At 22.8% G+C, this 20,792-nt stretch overlaps 1 protein-coding gene across 9 annotated transcripts in view; it reads right to left on the minus strand.

The window, feature by feature from the left end:
• Positions 1 to 20,792, minus strand: part of LOC117168158 (radial spoke head protein 3 homolog B) — a 73,503-nt gene that overhangs the window by 8,063 nt on the left and 44,648 nt on the right. For 7 of the 9 annotated variants that reach the window (XM_033353618.1, XM_033353597.1, XM_033353653.1 and 4 more), the window contains one exon: positions 11,485 to 11,667. In XM_033353618.1, the coding sequence (XP_033209509.1) occupies positions 11,489 to 11,667 (179 nt within the window). In that variant the 3' untranslated portion in view covers positions 11,485 to 11,488. Of the gene's footprint in view, positions 1 to 8,503; positions 8,840 to 9,111; positions 9,197 to 11,484; positions 11,668 to 20,792 lie in introns of those variants that run through there. The other 2 variants (XR_004466468.1, XM_033353611.1) reach the window with 2 other exon arrangements.

The raw sequence follows: 20,792 nt of genomic DNA on the forward strand, positions 1-20,792 counted from the left end.
TCAATTATACGTAATATAATAATGATAAATAATTAATTAATTAAAAATAATTAATTAATAAAGGGACTAAAATTATAGTGTCGAGAATAGAATTTTCGACACTGTAAAATTCCGCAGAAAGAAAATATGGTAAATAGAAAATTCCGAAAATTATAAAATTGCCGAGGTAAAATATTGATTCCAAAAATTCATGATTAACGAAATTTCTTACAAAAAAATACTGAATTATATAATATCGACTCGTAAAACCAAAAACTTGGAGGAAAAAGTTACTTTTTTTAAACAAAAGAAATTAATTTTTGACGGTGAACTTGTATTTTTAACTAAAAAATTTATTTTCAACCAGATGATTGACTTTTTAAATAAAAACGATTCATTTTCTAACAAAATAGTTTTATTTTCAAGGAAACAAAAGAATTTTCAAAAAAAGAGTTTAATTTTTTACCGGGAAAGATTTTTAAGACAAGGGAGAAAAAATTGCAAGTAAATTGTGGAATTTTTAAACAAATAAGACAAATTTTTTAGAAACGTTGAATTTTTAACCCGAAAATAAGAAATTTTAATCAAAAGGTTCATTTTTAACCAAATGGTTAATTTTTGTCCCGAAAATATGAACTTTCGATAAAAAAGTTAATTTTCAATAATCATTATTCATTTAAATTTGTAGTTGAAAAATTTGATTTTACAGTAATAAAAATCTAATTTTCAACAAAATAGTTAAATATTCAACCAAAAAGATCGACTTTCAACTAAAATGAATATTTTTTAAAAAATTTCTAATAATAATATTAATATCTTTTAATAATAATCTTGATTAAAAGTTTAATTTTCAACCAAGCAGTTAAATTTTTGTTTAAAACAATTATGTTTTTACCAGAAAAAATGAAACATTTAATAGTGAATTTTCAACTCAAATTCTACACTTTAATCCAAAAATAGAATAGTTTAATTTTCAGTTACAAAATAATAAAATTCAATTCAAACAAATTTTAAAGGAATTATTTTTTAAGGAAAAATAGTGAAATTTTCATTTTTCGTTTTATTAAAGAATTTTAAAAAACAGTCGAATTTTCTACCAAAAAGATGAGTTGAAAAACAGTTTTATTTGTCAACAAATGAATTAGTTTTTCAACAAAAAAATTCAATTTTTTTCCCAAATGGCCGAAATTTTAACCTACGAAGATGAATTTTCACCAAGCAAGTTAATTTTCAATTAATAAAGATGATTTTTCAATGAAGTAGTTTAATTTATGACTAAAAAACGAAATTTAAGAAAAAAGTGCAATCGATTAATATTTTATTTAAAAAAAAATAACAACAGCTTTCGACAATAAAAAAAGGAATTTTCAACCACTTTAGTTCAATTTAAAAAGAACTAATTTTTTAAACAAAAGAGTTGCATCCTTAACGAAAATGAATAATTCGAAACAAAAAAGATTAATTTTCTAACGAAAAAGTTAAGTTTTCAATATTTATAAAAAAAAATTTAAGCAAGAGAAAGAAATTTTAAGTGGAAGGTTACATTTTTTAAGAATTATTTAATTTTTAATCAAAAAGTTTAATTTTTTAACTAATTGTTGAATTTGTAAGCAAAGAAAGCGAATTTGCTACGAAACAGCTGACATTTTAACAAAAATCTTAATTTACGATCAAATAGTAAAATTCTCTACTGAAATGATAATTCTTCAAAGTTCTTAATTAAAAATGGAATAGTCAAATTTTCAGTTTAAAAAATTATTTTTAATTAGAAATGTAACGCATTTTTAAGGAAATAGTTAGGTCAGCATTTAACCGAATAGTTGAATTGTAAACCAAAAGAGGAAAATTTTCAACAAAAAATGGAATATTACGATTTTTAACAAAAAGATGAATTTTCGGCACAATAGTTAAATTTTGAAGAACAAAAATGAAGTATTTACGAAAATAAATCAAGCAGTTGAATTTTCAATAATAAAATTTTTTTCTAAACAGAATGTATTAGTTGATGTTTTTAAAACAACTGAATTTTTCACAAAGTAGTTGAATTTGTCACATAAAGAAATCAATTCTCAATAAAGTAGTTCAACTTTAAATCAAGTGTTTAAATTTTCTATTAAAGAAGATAAATTTTCAATAGATTAATTTCTGTTAAAAAAAAGAAGTAATTTTCAACACAATACTTAAATTTTCATAAAAAAATGATTTTTTAATTAAAATGATGAAAAATAGCTAAAAGTTCAACCAAGGAATTGAATTTTTAGTTAAAACAAACAATTATGGATCTAACCATAAAAGAGTCATTTTTTCAACCAGAAGAAAATAACTATCAGCCAAAATAATGAATCTTTAACCGAAAAATAAATTTGTAAGGAATTACTTTAGTTTTAAACCAAATAGTTTAATTTTCTTTTACAGCTAAATTTTTAATAAAAAATTTAATAATTTAATTTTTAACAAAAAGATGATTTTTTTAACTAATATGAGGAATTTTCAACCTAAAAAAATCAATTTTTTATTTAAGTGATGAATCTGGAATCCGAAGAATTATTTTGTAACAAAGTAATTCTTCTCTAAAGTAAGCATCTTAATTTTCAACTAATAAGAAAAGGAAAAAATGCAATAATTGCATTTTCAACCAAGCATATTAGATTTATAAAAAAAATGTCAACACAATAGTTAAATTTGCAATAAAAGGGATGAATTTTCAAAGAAAAAGATGAATCTTTAATAAAAAAATTAATTTATAATAAAGTAGGCGTTAAAAAAATCTGTATTTTTAACCAAAAAAAAGGAACAATTTTTGTAAAAAAAAGAAGGAAAATTCGGCAAAATAGTTAAATTTTCAACAACAGAAATTAATTTTCTACTAATATGATTTATCCAGAACGAAAAATCCAATTTCAGCTAAGTAGTTGAAAATTAAACCAAGTTGTTGAATATTCAACAACAAATTTTTTTCTTGAAAAATGTGATAGTGGATGTTTTAAATAAAAACTGAATTTTCAACAAAATAGCTAAATACAAACAAGTTCAATTTTAAATGAAGTGTTTTAATTTTTTATTGAAAAAGATAAATTTTCAACAAACAAAAAATGAATATTTACATTTTCAATCAAAAAGATCGATTTTAAACAAAAAAAGAAGGGATTTTGAAAACAATAATTGTTTCCAACTAAAAAGATTAATTTTGTACTAAAATTATGAATCAATTAATTAAAAACTATACCAAATGTTTCAATTTCCAACTAAAAAAAAGGATTTGTAACCAAAAATCGAATAGTTATTTTTTCAATCAGAAAAAATTCATTTTCAATAGAAATGATGAATCTTCAACTAGCAAAGATAAATTTCAAACAACAAAAGTTCAATAGTTACATTTTCAACCAAATAGACTAATTTCTACTTTAAAAAGAAAGAAGGAATTTTCAACACAATAGTTAAATTTTAATTAAAAAAAAAATGAATTTTCAACTAAAATTCTAAAAAGTAGTTAAAAATACAACCAAGTAGTTAGATTTTCAACTTAAACAAGCCATTTTTGAACTGAGCAAGGAACAGTCATTTATTTAATCAGAAGAAATCAATGTTCAGTCAGTTGAATTTTCTTTTAAAGAAGATAAATTCTTAATAATTAATAGCTACATTTTTACATTTATAACAAAAAATAATAATTTTCCACTAAAATGATCAAGATTAAATGGAGAAATATGTATGAAAATAAAAAATAAAAATTCCCATGCATTTCGACAACCTTAAGGCGGACGCTCCCCAAGTCTCAATAATAATTGTTAAACAATAAATATAAAATTATTTTTTAATTTTTAATCAGTAAATAATGAGTAAGAGTGGTCGGTCAGTCGATAGATCTTTGAATCGATAATTAATGTTCGATAGGTGAGTAGAAGACCCATGACCCTGCACTCGCGGATGTTTTGTTTGGCAGGCAAAAGGGGGATGTTGCCCGGGGCTTGTCGACAGGAGAGATGGATTTGTCGTGCAGCTGTGTACACTGGTTAATGTACGAGTAGGAAATGGTGAACCTGAACCGGGGGTTGCTTCATTGCTTTATTGCTGGTTAAGGTTTAAGGCTTAAGGTTTAAGGTGTCCCTAAATCTATTGCTAACTTGCCTTTATCTTAAAACCCTTAAAACCGAGTATCCGATTAGATTTTAATCATCCAATTTCACTTTTAAATTCCAATTTTTTTAAACTATAATATTTTTTGCAATAACCCTCTCTTAAAAAACTGTTTTTTCACCATTTTTTATTTACTTACAATTATTTGAAAAAAGCAGATTATTTTTCTCACTAACAAAATATGTTTTACATGAAAAATACATTTGACACTGTTCAACTTCAAAAGTTGACACTTTAAAGATTTTTCATATTTTTCCAAATTTATCTTAGAAAGAAAAATAGGAAAATCTGAAGCCGACACCCGCTTTTTTACAGAAAAAAATGATATGAATGTGTTGTTGAATTTTGATTTTCTGATTATAATCCTTTGTAAAAATCGTTTTTTTTTTGACTCAGGAGACTTTAAAAATGAAAGATTTGAGGAAATTCGACGAAGCCCAATTTAACATATAACAAATATCTTCCCATTATAGGATGAGAATGTAAGCGATTTAAACATTTATCTTGTTCCTTTGAAAATTCAGTTATTTTGTTCAAAATTAATTTATCATGCATTAAAAGTTTATTTAAAAATTCAAAATTTAGTTGAAAATTCATGCATCTTTTTTAAATAAATCTTTTTTGGTCGAACTCAAAATTCAACTATTTTATATTTGGTTCAGCATTTATCTTTTTCCTTTCAAAATTCAGGTATTTAATTGAAAATTCAAGTATTTCGTCGAAAATACATTTAAAAATTGAAAATTCGGTTGAAAATTCATGTATTTTGTTCAAATGAATCCTTTTTGCTAGAAAATTAATCTTTTTTGTTTAAAAATTCATCTTTGATTGAAAATTAATTTTTTGTGGAAAAATAGTTTTTAAAAATAAAAATTAGACTGCTCCATGTTTAGTTCAACATTTATTTTCTTCCTTTGAAAATTTAGTTATTTTGTTCAAAATTTAATTATTATGTTGAAAAGTCATTTAAAAATTTTAAATTTAATTGAAGATTAAAGTTTTTTTTTTTTAATGAATCTTTTCTGGTATAAAATAAATCTTTTTGTTTTAAAATTCATCTCTTTGATTGAAAATTAGTTTTTTAATTAAAAATTAATTTTTTAAACCGAAAAATGAATTATTCCATTTTTTGTCGTAAACTCATCATTTTTGATAATAAGTTAGTCTTCTTTGCTCAAAATCCCTTTATCAGGTTGCTAATACAACTATTTTGTTTAAAATTAATGAATTTTGCTAAAAAAATTTATTTATTTCGAAAACAATTTTTTACCAAAAAAAGACAAATTTCTAACAAATCTTTAACTAATATAATGAATCTTCAATCAAAAAAATTATTTTGTAACCCAATAGTTATATTTAAATAAAAAATTCAACTTCCGGGTTGAAAAATAATTTTTCTGGTTGAAGATTCATTTTTTTTAAATTAATTTATTTGCTATACAACTTAACTATTTGGTTTAAAATTATTTTTCTCATGTTCTAAATAAATTATTTTTTAAACAAACAATGTATCTATTTCGTGTTTTTTTAAACATTTATCTTCATTATTTAAAAATTTAGCTATATAGTTAAAATTATCTGTATTTTGTTAAAACTTTGTCTTTTGTGGTTGAATATAAATCTTTTTGGTTAAAAGTACATTTTGGATTTCAAATTAGTTTTTGTATGGAAAATTAATTTCTTTGACTGCAAATTGAACTATTCCATGTATGATTAAACATTTAGCTTCTTCCTTTGAAAATTCACTTATTACGTTGCACATTTAATTCTTGGGTTGAAAATAATTCATTTACAAATTCAAAGTTTGGTTGCAAATTCAAGTACTTTGTTATAAATAATCTTTATTAGCAGAAAATTAATCTTCTAGTTTAAAAATTCATCTCTTTGCTTAAAAATTAGTTTTTTATTGAAAATTAATTTTTTTAAACAGAAAATTGAACTATTCCATTTTTTGACGCAAATTTATCTTTTGTGATAAAAATTTAATCTTCTTGGATCAAAATTCATCGGTTTGCAAATTTAGCTATTTTGTTGAAAATTGGCCTTTTTGAAAAAAATCAACTATTGGGTTAAAAATTCAATTTTTTTAGTTAAAGCTTAATTATTCTAGCTAAAACTTAATTAATTTGCTTAAAAACTTATCTCTTTGGTTGAAAAATCGTTTATTTTGTTGACAATGACTTTTTCAAACTTTTTAATAAAAAGTAGCAAATTAATCTTCTTGAATAAAAATGCACTTTTTTGTTTGATAATTCAACTATTTCGTTGAAGTTGTGTTTTTATTAAAAACTCATCTCTTTGTTTAAAAATAATGTTTTAGGAATAAAAAATTTAACTTTTAATCTAAAAATTTATAAATTTGTCTTTTTTGATGGCCAATTAACTTTCTTGGTTACAAATTCACATTGTTGTGCGATAATTCGGGTATTTCTATGAATATTTTTTTTTAGTTAAAAATTCATCTGTTTGGTTGAAAATTCTTTTTATGAATATAAAATTAATTTTTAATACCACCAATGTAACTTTTCCATTTCTGATTAAAAATGTATCTTTTTTAGTTGAAAATTCAATGATTTGCTCAAAAATACATGGATTTTTATAAAAAATCGTATTTTTGGGTAAAATTTTTTTTGTTAAAATTTAATGTATTTAGTTAAACAAAATTTTCTTTTCTTATTTGAACCAAATTGTTATATAATTTTTACATGATACCATTTCAAATAAAGAGATGAATCTTTACATAATTTTTCTTAATTGCTTATTGTTGTTGAGTGAGAAATGGACTTTTTAAATTAAAAATGTAACTATTCCATTTTCAATAAAAAATTAATCTTCTTGGTTAAAGATTAATTTAATTATCGATCAAAAATTCATAATTTTTAGTTACAAACTAATCGCTTAAGTTTCGAATTTATAAATTGAATTGGAAATTTGTCTTTTTGAGTAGAAAATTATATTCTTTATTTTAATTGACAAGACATCTCTTTGGTCAAAAATTTAACTAATTTTTTGAAAATTGATTAAATGAATGAATTAAATAAGCTCATATCTCAAGTTCTCAAAAATCTGTCTGAATTTGCTTAAGAATCTTAATACATTTAATTATATTATAACCCTACAAAAAATGAACTTACAAAATAAATACACACACATACAAATTATTTTGTGTTTTACATTTTTTTATAATCCAGGTGGTTTCATAATCCAGAATTTGAATCACCGAATTAAAGCCGTTTTTTGAGCCTCGATTTGTTGTAGTTATACTTCTACTTTTGCAATAAATATTGTATCACTAGTTAAAACATCAAAGATAATTTTTTTATTAAGGATTTTGAAGTTAATTTGTTCAAAAATGAATTTTCCTTTTATATTTGAGGACGAAGGCTTCTTTTTATATTTGAAAACGAAGAATTCCTTTTATATTTTGTAACGAAGAGTTCTTTCTGTATTTGGGAATGCAGACTTCTTTTTATATTTGGGTATGAAAATTTCTTTTTATATTTGAGAACGAAGACTTCTTATTGTATTTTATAGCGAATATTTTTTTAAATTGAAAGCGAACACTTTCTTTTATATTTGTACTCGAAGGCCCCTTTTTATATTTGTTAACAAATTTTGAACAAAAAATTCCTTTTATATTTGGAAACGAAGACTTCTTTTTATAGTTGGGAACAAAGGCTTCTTTTCATATTTGAGAACAAAGACTTTTTTTATATCTGTAACCAAAGATTTCTTTTCTTTTTTTTTGAGAATCAATACTTCCTTTTATATTTGAGAATAAAGCCTTTTTTTAATTTTCGAAAGAAGACTTTCTCTTATATTTAGAAACGAAGACTTCTTTTAATATTTTAGAGCGGAGATTTATAAAATTGAAAACGAACACTTTCTTTTATATTTATAATCGAAGGCCTCTTTTTAGATTTGAGAACAAAGTTCTTTTTTTAATTTTCGAACAAAAAATTCCTTTTATGTTTGGGAACGAAGACTTCTTTTTATAGTAGGTAACAAAGACTTCTTTTCATATCTCAGAACGAAGAGTTTTTTTTATATTTGTGACCGAAGATTTATTTTTTTTTTTTTATTTGAGAACTAATATCTTCTTTTATATTTGAGAACAAAGCTTTTTTTAATTTTCGAAAGAAGACTTTCATTTATATTTAAGACCAAGGACTTCCTTTTATATTTGAGAATGAAGGCTTCTTTTTGTATTTGAGAACGAAGATTTTCTTGCATATTTGAGATCGCAGACTTCCTTTTGTATTTGAGATCAAAGGCCTCTTTTTATATTTGAGAACAAAGATGAAAACAAAGAATATTTGAGAACGAAGACTTCTTTTTATATTTGAGAACGTAGATTTCTTTTCTTTATTTAAGAACGAATACTTACTTTTATATTTGAGATCAAAGGCCCCTTTTTATATTCGAAAACAATTTTTTTTTAATTTTCGAACGAAGACTTCCTTTTATATTAGAGAACGCAGACTTCCTTTTATATTTGAGAACGCAGACTTCCTTTTATGTTTGGTAACGAAGAGTTCTTTTTGTATTTGGGAACTAGGACTTCTTTGTATATTTGGGTATGAAGATTTCTTTTCATATTTGAGAACGAAGACTTTTTTTATATTTGTAACCAAAGATTCATTTTTTTTTTAATTTCAGAACCAATACTTCCTTTTATATTTGAGAACGAAGGCTTCTTTTCATATTTGAGAACGCAGACTTCCTTTTATATTTGGGAACGAAGACTTCCTTTATTATTTGAGAAAGTTAACTTCCTTTTATATTTGAGAACGTAGATTTCTTTTCTTTATTCAAGAACGAATACATTCTTTTATATTTGATATCAAATGCCTCTGTTTATATTTGAAAACCACTTTTTTTAATTTTCGAAAAAAAATTCCTTTTCTGTTTGGGAACGAAGATTTTTTTATAGTTGAGAAGAAAGGCATCTTTTCATATTGGATAATGAAGCCTTTTTCTATATTTGTAACCAAAGATTTTTTTTTTTTTATTTGAAAACAAAACTTTCTTTTGATTTTCGAAAGAAAACTTTCTTTTATATTCAGGAACGAAGACTTCCCTGTATATTTGAGAATAAAGGCTTTTTTTCATATTTGAGAACGCAGACTTCCTTTTATATTTGGGAAGGAAGAATTCCTTTTATATTTGAGATTAAAGGCCTCTTTTTACATTTGAGAACAAAGACGAGAACCTAGGATATTTGAGAACGAAGACTTCTTTTTATATTTGAGAACGTAGATTTCTTTTTTTCATTTAAAAAAAGAATACTTCCTTCTATATTTGAGATAAAAAGCCTCCGTTTATCTTTGAAAACAATTTTTTTTTAATTTTCGAACGAAAACTTCCTTTTATGTTTGGTAACGAAGAGTTCTTTTTGCATTGGGGAACGAAGAGTTCTTTGTATATTTGGGTATGAAGATTTCTTTTTATATTTGAGAACTAAGACTTCTTTTTATATTTTAGAGCGAAGATTTCTTTTTTTTTTATTGAAAACGAGCACTCTCTTTTATATTTATAATCGACGCCCTCTTTTTATATTTGTGAACAAATTTTAAACAAAAAATTCCTTCTATATTTTGAAACGAAGACTTCTTTTTATAGTCGGGAATATAGGCTTCTTTTCATATTTGAGAACGAAGCCTTTTTTTATATTTGTAAGCGAAGATTTTTTTTTATTCCAAAACCAATAATTCCTTTTATATTTGAGAACAAAGATTTTTTTTAACTTTCGAAAAAAGACTTCCTTTTACGTTTAGGAATGAAGACTTCTTTTTATATTTGAGAACGAAGACTTCTTTTTATATTTTAGAGCGAAGATTTATTTATTTATTTGTAATCGAAGGCCTCTTTTTATATTTGAGAACAAAGTTCTTTTTTAATTTTCGAACAAAAAATTCCTTTTATGTTTGGGAACGAAGACTTCCTTTTATAGTCGGGAACATAGGCTTTTTTCATATTTGAGAACGAAGACTTTTTTTATATTTGTAAGCGAAGATTTTTTTTTTATTTCCAAAACCAATTATTTGAGAACAAAGATTTTTTTTAACTTTCGAAAAAAGACTTCCTTTAATATTTAGGAATGAAGACTTCTTTGTATATTTGAGAACGAAGACTTCTTTTTATATTTTAGAGCGAAGATTTATTTATTTATTTGTAATCGAAGGCCTCTTTTTATATTTGAGAACAAAGTTCTTTTTTAATTTTCGAACAAAAAATTCCTTTTATGTTTGGGAACGAAGACTTCTTTTTATAGTCGGGAACATAGGCTTTTTTTCATATTTGAGAACGAAGACTTTTTTTATATTTGTAAGCGAAGATTTTTTTTTTTAATTTCAAAAGCAATAATTCCTTTTATATTTGATAACAAAGATTTTTTTTAACTTTCGAAAAAAGACATCCTATTATATTAAGGAATGAAGACTTCTTTTTATATTTGAGAACGAAGACATCTTTTTATATTTTAGAGCGAAGATTTCTTTTTTTTTATTGAAAACGAGCACTGTCTTATATATTTGTAATCGAAGGCCTCTTTTTATATTTGTGAACAAATTTTGAACAAAAAATTTCTTTTATATTTGGAAACGAAGACTTCTTTTTATAGTCGGGAACATAGGCTTTTTTTCATATTTGAGAACGAAGACTTTCTTTATATTTGTAACCGATGATTTTTTTAAAATTCAAAAACCAATAATTCCTTTTATATTTGATAACAAAGATTTTTTTTTAATTTTCGAGAAAAGACTTCCTATTATATTAAGGAATGAAGACTTCTTTGTATATTTGAGAACGAAGACTTCTTTTTATATTTTAGAGCGAAGATTTATTTATTTATTTGTAATCGAAGGCCTCTTTTTATATTTGAGAACAAAGTTCTTTTTTGATTTTGAACAAAAAATGTCTTTTATATTTCGAAACGAAGACTTCTTTTTATAGTCGGGAACATAGGATTCTTTTCATATTTGAGAACGAAGACTTTTTTATATTTGTAAGCGAAGATTTTTTTTTTAATTCCAAAACCAATAATTCCTTTTATATTTGAGAACAAATATTTTTTTTTAACTTTCGGAAAAAGACTTCCTATTATATTAAGGAATGAAGACTTCTTTTTATATTTTAGAGCGAAGATTTCTTTTTTTTTAATTGAAAACGAGCACTGTCTTTTATATTTGTAATCGAAGCCCTCTTTTTATACTTGTGAACAAATTTTAAACAAAAAATTCCTTCTATATTTTGAAACGAAGACTTCTTTTGATAGTCGGGAACATAGGCTTCTTTTCAATATACACGGGCGTATAGTGATAGTTAAAACAAATTCAAATAATCCGACTGATTTTCGTCATAATTTACCTTGCTAATTTTCATCTACGTTTTCAGTCATGGACTCCTGATAATGAATAGAATTAATCGGCTCTTCCTCGAACTCTCCTCCCTCCTCGTCATTTTGTCTAGTTCGATCCCTCGATGCATCGTATTCTTCTCCTAGTCTTTTGTAAGTTTCTGCCCGATTTTCCAAAATTTCTTTAATGATTTCTGGAATTAGAGATTTTGCTTATATTCTCCTTCAAAAATATAGAAAAGTTCAGCAATAACTTTTTAGTATTCCGTGCTTTAGTAGTATAACTATACAGGAGTTACTTCGCTTACCGACCTCCCTGTTTTACCGACCGATGGTAAAATGCAAGTCTAGCAGAAATCTGCATTACCGTAGGAAGGACCTTGCTCGTTCGGTAAGTGAAGTGAATTCTATATAGCAATACTACTAATGTGGAGCACATTTGGTTTTAACAATTTTTTGTGAAGATGGTAGGCAAGATTTTTTTGTTTTTAATTCCTTTCTAAAGTAAAATAGCAAAATTTTGTATTTTTTAGATTTTTGTTGATTAAAAAGGAAGGGGATTTCGTTCTATAATTTTTTTTATAATTGAAAGAGGGAATTTTTTCATTTTTAAGATTTCTATAAATATTTTAAATGAGGTGATGAGATTGGGACATCAATCATTAAATTTTTGGTTATTAATTCTTTTTTTTACCGAAAAAGCTATTATTTAGATAAAAGTTAAGCTAATTGAAGAAAAATTCATCTCTTTGATTCAAAATTTAACTATTTGGTTTTAAAAAATTGCATTTTTCTTAAATTGGTCTGTTCCATTTTTTGTTAAAAATTGATCTTTCTTAGTTCACACGTCTCTGTTTTAGTTGAGGATTCAACTACTTATTTTTTACATCATTTTAGTTGAAAATTGATGCCTAGTTAAAAAATTTTAGAACTTTATAGAATATTTTTTTTTTTCGTCGAAGATTAATTTTTTCTCTCAGAAGTTAACTATTTAACTTTTTGTCTAAAAATTACACTTTTCTATTTTAAAATTTATCTGGATTGGTTGGGGATTCAACTATTTTTTTGAAAATTAGTTTTTCTATTGAGGCTCAATTTTCTTCTTTGAAAATTCAACTATGTTTTTGAAAATTAATTTTTATAACTGCAAATCTAACTATTCGATATTTTCTTCAAAGTATATCTTTTTTGGTTGAAAATTGTTTTGTTTTGTTTGAAGATATAACTATTTTTTTAAAAAATCATTTCTTCGCAGTAGAAAATGATTTTTCTTTTTTGAAGACTTAAATAATTTATTGAAAATGAATTTTTTTAAACTGAAAATTAGAATATTTAACTTTTTGATGAAAATTTATTTTTTTTTAGTTAAAAATTCTTCATTTCTGTTGAAAGATTCAGCTATTTTATTAAAAATTCATTTTTAGAGTAGAAAATTGAGCGACTTCATAGAAATTTTTTTTTAAATTAATTTTTTATCTAAAAAATTAACTGTTTCCTTTTTTGTCAAAAATTGATCTTTTTCATTTGAAAATTTATCTGGATTAGTTGGGGGTACAACTATTTTATTAAAAATTTATTTCTTCAGTAGAAAATTAATTTTCTATTTTGAAAATTTAATTATTTTATTTGAAATTGGTTCTTTCGGAAGAAAATTAATCTTCTTGTTTGCAAATGTTAACTTTTTTGTTGAAAAATAAATTTCTTAACTGCAAATTAAAATATTTCATTTTTTGTTAAAAATTGATCTTTTTCAGTTCAAAATCTTTTGTTTCGGTTGAGGACGCAACTATTTTATTTAAAATTTGTGTGTTTTTTCAGATAATTAATTTTTTTCGTCTGAAAAACTACTTATTTCATTTTCTGTTTAAAAATTAATCTTTTTAGTTTAAATGTCTTCTGTTTTGGTAGAGGATTTAATTATTTTATTTCAAATTCGTTTTTTGGGGAAAAATTAATTTTCTTGTTGCAAATTTGTCTCTTTAGTTGAAAATTTAACGACTTTATAGAAAATGTTTCTTTTTTTTCTTTAAAAATTGATTTTTTTAGTTGAAAAATTAACTATTTCATTTTTTGTCAAAAATTGATCTGTTTTATTTGAAAATTTATCTGTATTGGACGAGGATACACCTATTTTATTAAAAATTCGTTTATTCTTTAGTAGAAAATTAATCTTCTTTTTCGAAAACTTGACAATTTGTTTGAAAATTAAAAATTTCATTTTTTGTTGAAAATGGATCTTTTTGAGTCAAAATTCTTCTGTTTTGGTGAAGGATTCAACTATGTTATTGAAAATTCGCTTTTTAAAAAGAAAATTATTATTTTTAAGTCTGATAAATTAGTTTATTTTCTGTTGAAAATCGATCTTTTTTATTTAAATTGTATTCTGTTTTTGTTGAGAATTTAACTACTTTATTGAAAGTTAATTCTATTAAGTGAAAATTGCAAATTTAAATATTCAATTTTTTTTTGAAAATTGATCTTTTTTAGTTAAAATGTCTTCTGGTTTTATTGAAATTTTAATTTTTTGTTTTGTTTTTTTATAGAAAATTAGTCTCCTTGTTTTAAAAATTAACTATTTTCTTAAAAGTTAATTTTTTGTAACTGCAAACTTAAATATTCAATTTTTTTTAAAAACTGATCTTCTCTAGTTAGAAATTCTTATGATTTATTTAATGATTCAACTATTTTATTGAAAATTCGTTTTTTTTTGTAGAAAGTTATTTTTTTATCTGAAAAATTAATTATTTTATTTTCTGTTGAAAATTGATCTTTTCAATTTAAATGTCTTCTGATTTTGGTTGAGGATTCAATTATTTTACTTCAAAGTCATTTTTTGTACAAAATTAATGTTCTTGTTGAAAATTCATCTCTTTTGTTGAAAATTTAACGACTTTATAGAAAATGTTTTTTTTTTCGTTAAAAATTAATTTGATTATTTGAAAAATTAACTATTTTATTTTTTTAAAATAGATCTTTTTTATTTGAAAATTTATCTGTTTTGGTCGAAGACACACCTTCTTTTATTGAAAATTCATTTATTCTTCAGTAGAGAATTAATCTTCTTCTTTGAAAATTTAACAATTTTTTTGAAAATTTAAATATTTCATTTTTTGTTGAAAATGCACCTTTTTCTCAGTTAACATTCTTCTGTTTTGGTTAAAATTTTAACTATATTTGATTGAAAACTCCTTTTTTTGGAAGAAAATTATTTTTTTCAATCTGATAAATTAATTATTTTATTTTCTATTGAAAATAGATATTCTTTAGTTAAAATGCATTATGTTTTTGCTGAGAATTCAACTATTTTATTAAAAGTTCGTTTTTTCTTATAGAAAATTATTCCCCTTGTTTGAAAATTTAAATATTTTATTGACAAGTAATTGATTTTTTTCATTTAAAATTCTTCTGTTTTTGTACAAGGATTTAATTATTTCATTGCAATTTAGTTTTTTTTCTGGTAGAAAATATATTTTCTTCTTTGAAAATTTATCTCTTTAGTTGAAAATTTAATGACTTCATAGAAAATGAATTTTTTTTCGTCGAAATCTAATTTTTTTATCTGAAAAATTAACTATTTCATTTTTTGTCAAAAACTGATCTTTTTCATTCCAATATTTATCTGTATTGGTTGAGGATTCGACTATTTTATTAAAAATTAGTTTTTTCAGTAGAAAATTAATCTCCTACTTTGAAAAATTTAATTAATTCTTTTAACTTCAAATTCAAAAATATATATATTTGTTTGGAAAATCGTCCTTTTATATTTAAAAATTCTTCTGTTTTATTTAATGCTTCAACTATTTTATAAAAAATTCGTTTTTCTTTAGAAAAGTAATCTTCTTGTTTGAAAATTTAAATATTTTGTTGACAAGTAATTGATTTTTTTTCATTCAAAATTCTTCGGTTTTTGTTCAAGGATTTAATTATTTTATTGCAATTTCGTTTTTTGGTAGAAAACTAATCCTCTTGTTTGAAAATTCATCTCTTTAGTTGAAAATTTAATGAATTTATAGAAAATGAATTTCTCTCGTTGAAATCTAATTTTTGTATCTGAAAAATTAACTATTTCATTTTTTGTCAAAAATTGATCTTTTTAATTTCAATATTTATCTGTATTGGTTGAGGATTTAAATATTTTATTAAAATTTAGTTTTTTCAGTAGAAAATTAATCTCCTACTTTGAACAAATTTAATTATATATGTTTGTTTTTAAAATCGTTCTTTTTTAGTTAAAAATTCTTCTGTTTTGTTAAAAGATTCTTCCGTTTTATTTAATGATTCAACTATTTTATTAAAAATTAGTTTTTTCAGTCGAAAATTAATCTGCTACTTTGAAAAAATTTAATTAATTTTTTTAAACTTCAAATTTAAATATTTACTTTATTTTATATTTTATAAATATTTAATATTTCGAAAATCGTTCTTTTTTAGTAAAAAATTCTTCTGTGTTGTTTAAAGAATCTTCTGTTTTATTTAATGATTCAACTATTTTATTAAATGTTTAAAGATTTTAGTGTTATCCCAAAAATTTATTTCTTTGCTTAAAGATTTATAATTTGAATTGAAAATTGATCTTCTTAATTGATTGTTAAAAATTCGTCTTGTGCCTCAATACAAAAGGTGTGTATTTCAAAATTTGTAAGATTTTGGACCCTATTTTAGGGTGCTTTAAAACAATTAACCTGGATTTAAATAGCTGATCTCGGAATTAGTGTCTTTATTATAGTAGAAGAGAATGTTGTCTGTTTCTCTTTTCTTGCTTCCATCCCTTTAATGATTATAATTTATTATGGACTTAACAAGATGAAGAAGTCGTCGGCGACTGTGCGTCGCGACAAACCCCAATCCTGAAGGATCAATCCTCGTCTGTCAGTTCAGTACCTTTTCAGTTTTCACACAATATAGAATGGATGCCTATCCCTATATATATAGTACCTCCTTCTGGTTACGAGCACCATAAATAATAATAATCAACCACGATCGCAAACAGTACCACTCAGCTCACCAGAGTGACCAGAGGCCCGAAAGGACCGACTCTACTCCCAGTTCAAGATTGCATCTTTACTATCATACTTACTTCACAGCTTACCCATTTACCATCACTATACAATACACAACTCATTTTCTCCAGTCTTATTGTAGGTACCCTTGTACTATTAACTCAGTTCGCACAGGTTCTCGCGCCTTCAACTAACAACTCTGATAATAATCATCTATTTTGCATCTAGAATCCAGATTATTGATCAAATTCAACAATAGTTCCGCAATTTTGTTTGACAGCTTTTACTCCTATTTTGTAAAATACGAAAATCATTCATTGGTGATTCAAATAATGAGGAATTTTTAATACTAAATAGAGACATTTTTAACCGAAAATTAAATATATGAATTTGCAGTTTAAAAATTGATTTTCAACCAAATAGTTTAATTTGTAAACAAGAAGATTAATATTTTCTGAAAAAAATTCAAAGAAATGCTTAAATCTACAACCAAAATAGAAGATGTTTTAATTTAAAAAAAATCAATTTTTGACCAAAACTGAAATTATTAATTTTTTAGTACAAAAAAATCCTCCGCCGAAACAAGAATTTTAGCTGAAAAAATCAATTTTTAACAAAGAATGAATTACTTCAATTTGCAGTTAAAAACATTAATTTTCAACAAGAAATGGAATGTTTCAATTTGTAGCATAAAAAATTAATTTTTAATAAAATAGTTATATTTTCAAAAAAGAAGATTAATTATCTACAAAAAAAAAATTTCAATAAAATAAACCGAACAGAAGAATTTTTTAGTGAAAAAAATCAATTTAAAACAAAATAATAAAATATTTTAATTTGCAGTTAAAAAAAAATTAATTTCCAATAGAATAGTACAATTTCCAAAGAAGAAGATTAATTTTCTACAAAGAAAAACGAATTTTTAATAATATAGTTAAATCTTAAAAAAAGAAATTTAAAAAAAAATTAAAATTTTCAATTAAAAATGGAATAGTTAGATTTGAAATTAAAAAATTAATTTTCTACTAATTAACGAATTTTTTAATAGAATAGTTGAATTCTGAACCCAAAAAGTAGAACTTTAACTGAAAAAATCAATTTTCAACAAAATAGTTAAATTTTCAAATAGGAAGATTAATTTTCTACTGAAAAAAACGAATTTTAGATAAAATAGTTGAATTTTAAATCATAACAGAAAAATTTAACTGACGAAAATCAATTTAAAATAAAAAATGAAATATTTTAATTTGCAGTTAAAAAAATTTATTTTGAACAAAATAGATGAATTTCCAAAGAAGAAGATAATTTTCTACCAAGAAATACGAATTTTCAATAAAATAGTTAAATCTTGTAAAAAACAGTACAGTTTTTAAGTAAAAAAGATAATTTTTCCAAATAAATGGAATAGTTAGATTTGTAGTTTAAAAAATTAATTTTCTTCTAGCAAACGAATTTTCAATAAAATAGTTGAATTCTCAAACCAGAACAGTAGAATTTTAACTGAAAAAGATCAGTTTTCAACAAATATTGAAATATTTTAATTTGCAGTTTAAAAAATCAATTTTCAACAAAATAGTTAAATTTTCAAAATAGAAGACTTATTGTCTACCAAGGAAAACGAATCTTAAATTAAATAGTTGAATCCGTTAACTAAATGCGCAAAAAATTGAATATTTATGTTTCCAGTTAAAAAAATTTATTTTCAGAAATAGTTAAATTTTCAAAAAGAATATTTATTTAGTACTGAAAAACAAATTTTTTTTATAAAATAGCTGAATCCTTAAACAAAACAGAAGAATTTTAACTAAAAAAATCAATTTGAAACAAAAAAAGAAATAATGTTATTTGCAGCTAAAAAAACAATTTTCTACCACGGAAAACGAATTTTCAATAAAATAGTTGAATCTTGAAACCAAACAGAAAAATTTTTAACTGAAGAGAATCAATTTGTAAAAAAATGGAATAGTTATATTTAAGTTTAAAACAAATTAATTTTGTATTGCAACTGAAGAAACTATTTTTCAATAAAGTAGTTAAATCTTTAAAAAACAGAAGAATTTTTAAGTAAAAAAGATAAATTTCCAACAAAAAATGGAATAGTTATATTTAAGTCTAAAACAAATTAATTTTTTATTGCAACTGAAGAAACGAATTTTCAATAAAGTAGTTAAATCTTTTAAAAAACAGAAGAATTTTTAAGTAAAAAAGATAAATTTTCAACGAAAAATGGAATAGTTAGATTTGTAGTAAAAAATATAATTTTATACTTAAAAACGAATTTGCAATAAAATATTTAAATTTTTAACCAAAGCACTAGAATTTTAACTGAAGAATAACAATTTGCAACAAAAAATAAATATTTTAATAAGTATTAAAAACATGAATTTTCAATATATTAGTTAAATTTTTTAAACTAAAATCAGTTCGCACAGGTTCTCGCGCAAAAACTCTGAGATTATCATCTATTTTCCATCTAGAATCGAGATTATTGATAGAATTCAACAAAAGTTCCGCAATTTTGTTTGACAAAATTTATTCTCAGTTGGTAAAGTACGAAAATCATTAATTGATAAACAAAATAATTAGGACTGTTTTACTAAATAGAGGAATTTTTTAACAATTAGTTGAATTTTCAAATGAAAAGTATAAATTTTAGACAAAAAATTGAATAAATGAATTTGCATTTTTAAATGCAAAGGATTAATTTGGATCAAAAAATGGAATAGTTATATTTTCAGTTAAAAAAATTAATTTTAAAAAATAGTTAAATTTTCATAAAAGAAATTTTGTATTGCGACTGAAAAAACGAATTTTTAATATAATAGTTACATCTTTAAGAAACCAGAATAATTTTTACCTAAAAAGGATCAATTTTCCACCGAAAGTGAATTCCTTAATTTTCAGTGAAAAAAATGAAATTTCAACAAAATAGTTAAATTTTCAACGAAGAAGATTAATTTTCTAGAAAGACAAACGAATTTTCAATGAAATAGTTAAATCTTAAAGAAAAAAACAGAAGAATTGTCAAATCTAAATGATCAATTGGAAACAAAAAATGGAATAGTTAAATTTCAAGTTAAAAAAATTAATTTTTAAAAATAGTTACATTTTCAGAAAAGAAATTTTTTATTTCGAATGAATAAACGAATTTTTATAATAATAATAATAATAATAATAATAATATCTTTAAAAAAAGAGAAGAATATTTAAGTAAAAAAGATTAATTTGTAACCAAAAATCGAAGTTATATTTCAAGTTAAAAAATTAATTTTAAAGAAAACAGTTAAATTTTCAAAAAGAAAATTTATTTTGTAATAAAAAACGAATTTTAAATAAAATAGTTCAATCTCTGAACAAAACAGGAGAATTTTATCTGAAAAAACTCAATTTAAAACCAAATCAGAAATATTTTTATTTGCAGTTAAAAAAATTAATTTTCAACAAACTAGTTAAATTTTCAAGCAAGAAAGTTAATTTTCTACCAAGAAAACAAAATTTTTAATAAAATAGTTAAATCCTTAAGCTAAAGAGAAGAATTTTTAAATCTAAATGATCTATTTGGGTAACAAATGTAATAATTATATTTCAAGAATTTTTAACTAAGAAAGATAAGCTTTGAAGAAAATATTGAATAGTTAGATTTGCAGTTAAAAAATTAATTTTCAAGAAAATTATTGAATTTTGAAAGTATAAAATTGAACTTTTACTCAAAAAACTAATTTTCAATAAAATAGTTGAATCCCCATCCACTCCAGATCAATTTAAAAATGGAAAACAGCCATTTTTTACAACAAGTTACATAGTTAAATTTTGAGATAAAAAAATTAATTTTCAACGAAAAAAAGAAATTTTTCATGAAGCCGTTAAATTTTTTAACTAAACATCGATTTTCAACTAAAATTATGCATTTTATACTAAAGAATAGAGTATTTCAATTTGCAGTTAAAAAAACTTAATTTTCAACAAAATGGTTAAATTTTCAAACAAGAAGTCTAATTGTCTACCAAGAAAAATGAATTTTTAATGAAATAGTTGAATTTTTGAAATTAAAATATTCATTTTCTACTCAAGAACGCGAATTTGCAACCAAACAGTTGAATCTTCAAACAAAATAAAAGTTTAAACTTAAAATAAATCAATTTTGATCCAAAAATGGAATAATTAATTTTTGAGTTAAAAAAATCCTCAATCGAAATATAAGAATTTTCACTACAAAAGATCAATTTTCAACAAAAAATGTAAGACTATAATTTAATGTTAAAAAAATTAATTTTTAACAAAATAGTTAAATTTTCAAACAACAAGATTAATATTCTGGA

Source organism: Belonocnema kinseyi, chromosome 1, assembly GCF_010883055.1.
Source record: "Belonocnema kinseyi isolate 2016_QV_RU_SX_M_011 chromosome 1, B_treatae_v1, whole genome shotgun sequence".
In the NCBI taxonomy this organism is placed as follows: Eukaryota; Metazoa; Arthropoda; class Insecta; order Hymenoptera; family Cynipidae; genus Belonocnema; species Belonocnema kinseyi.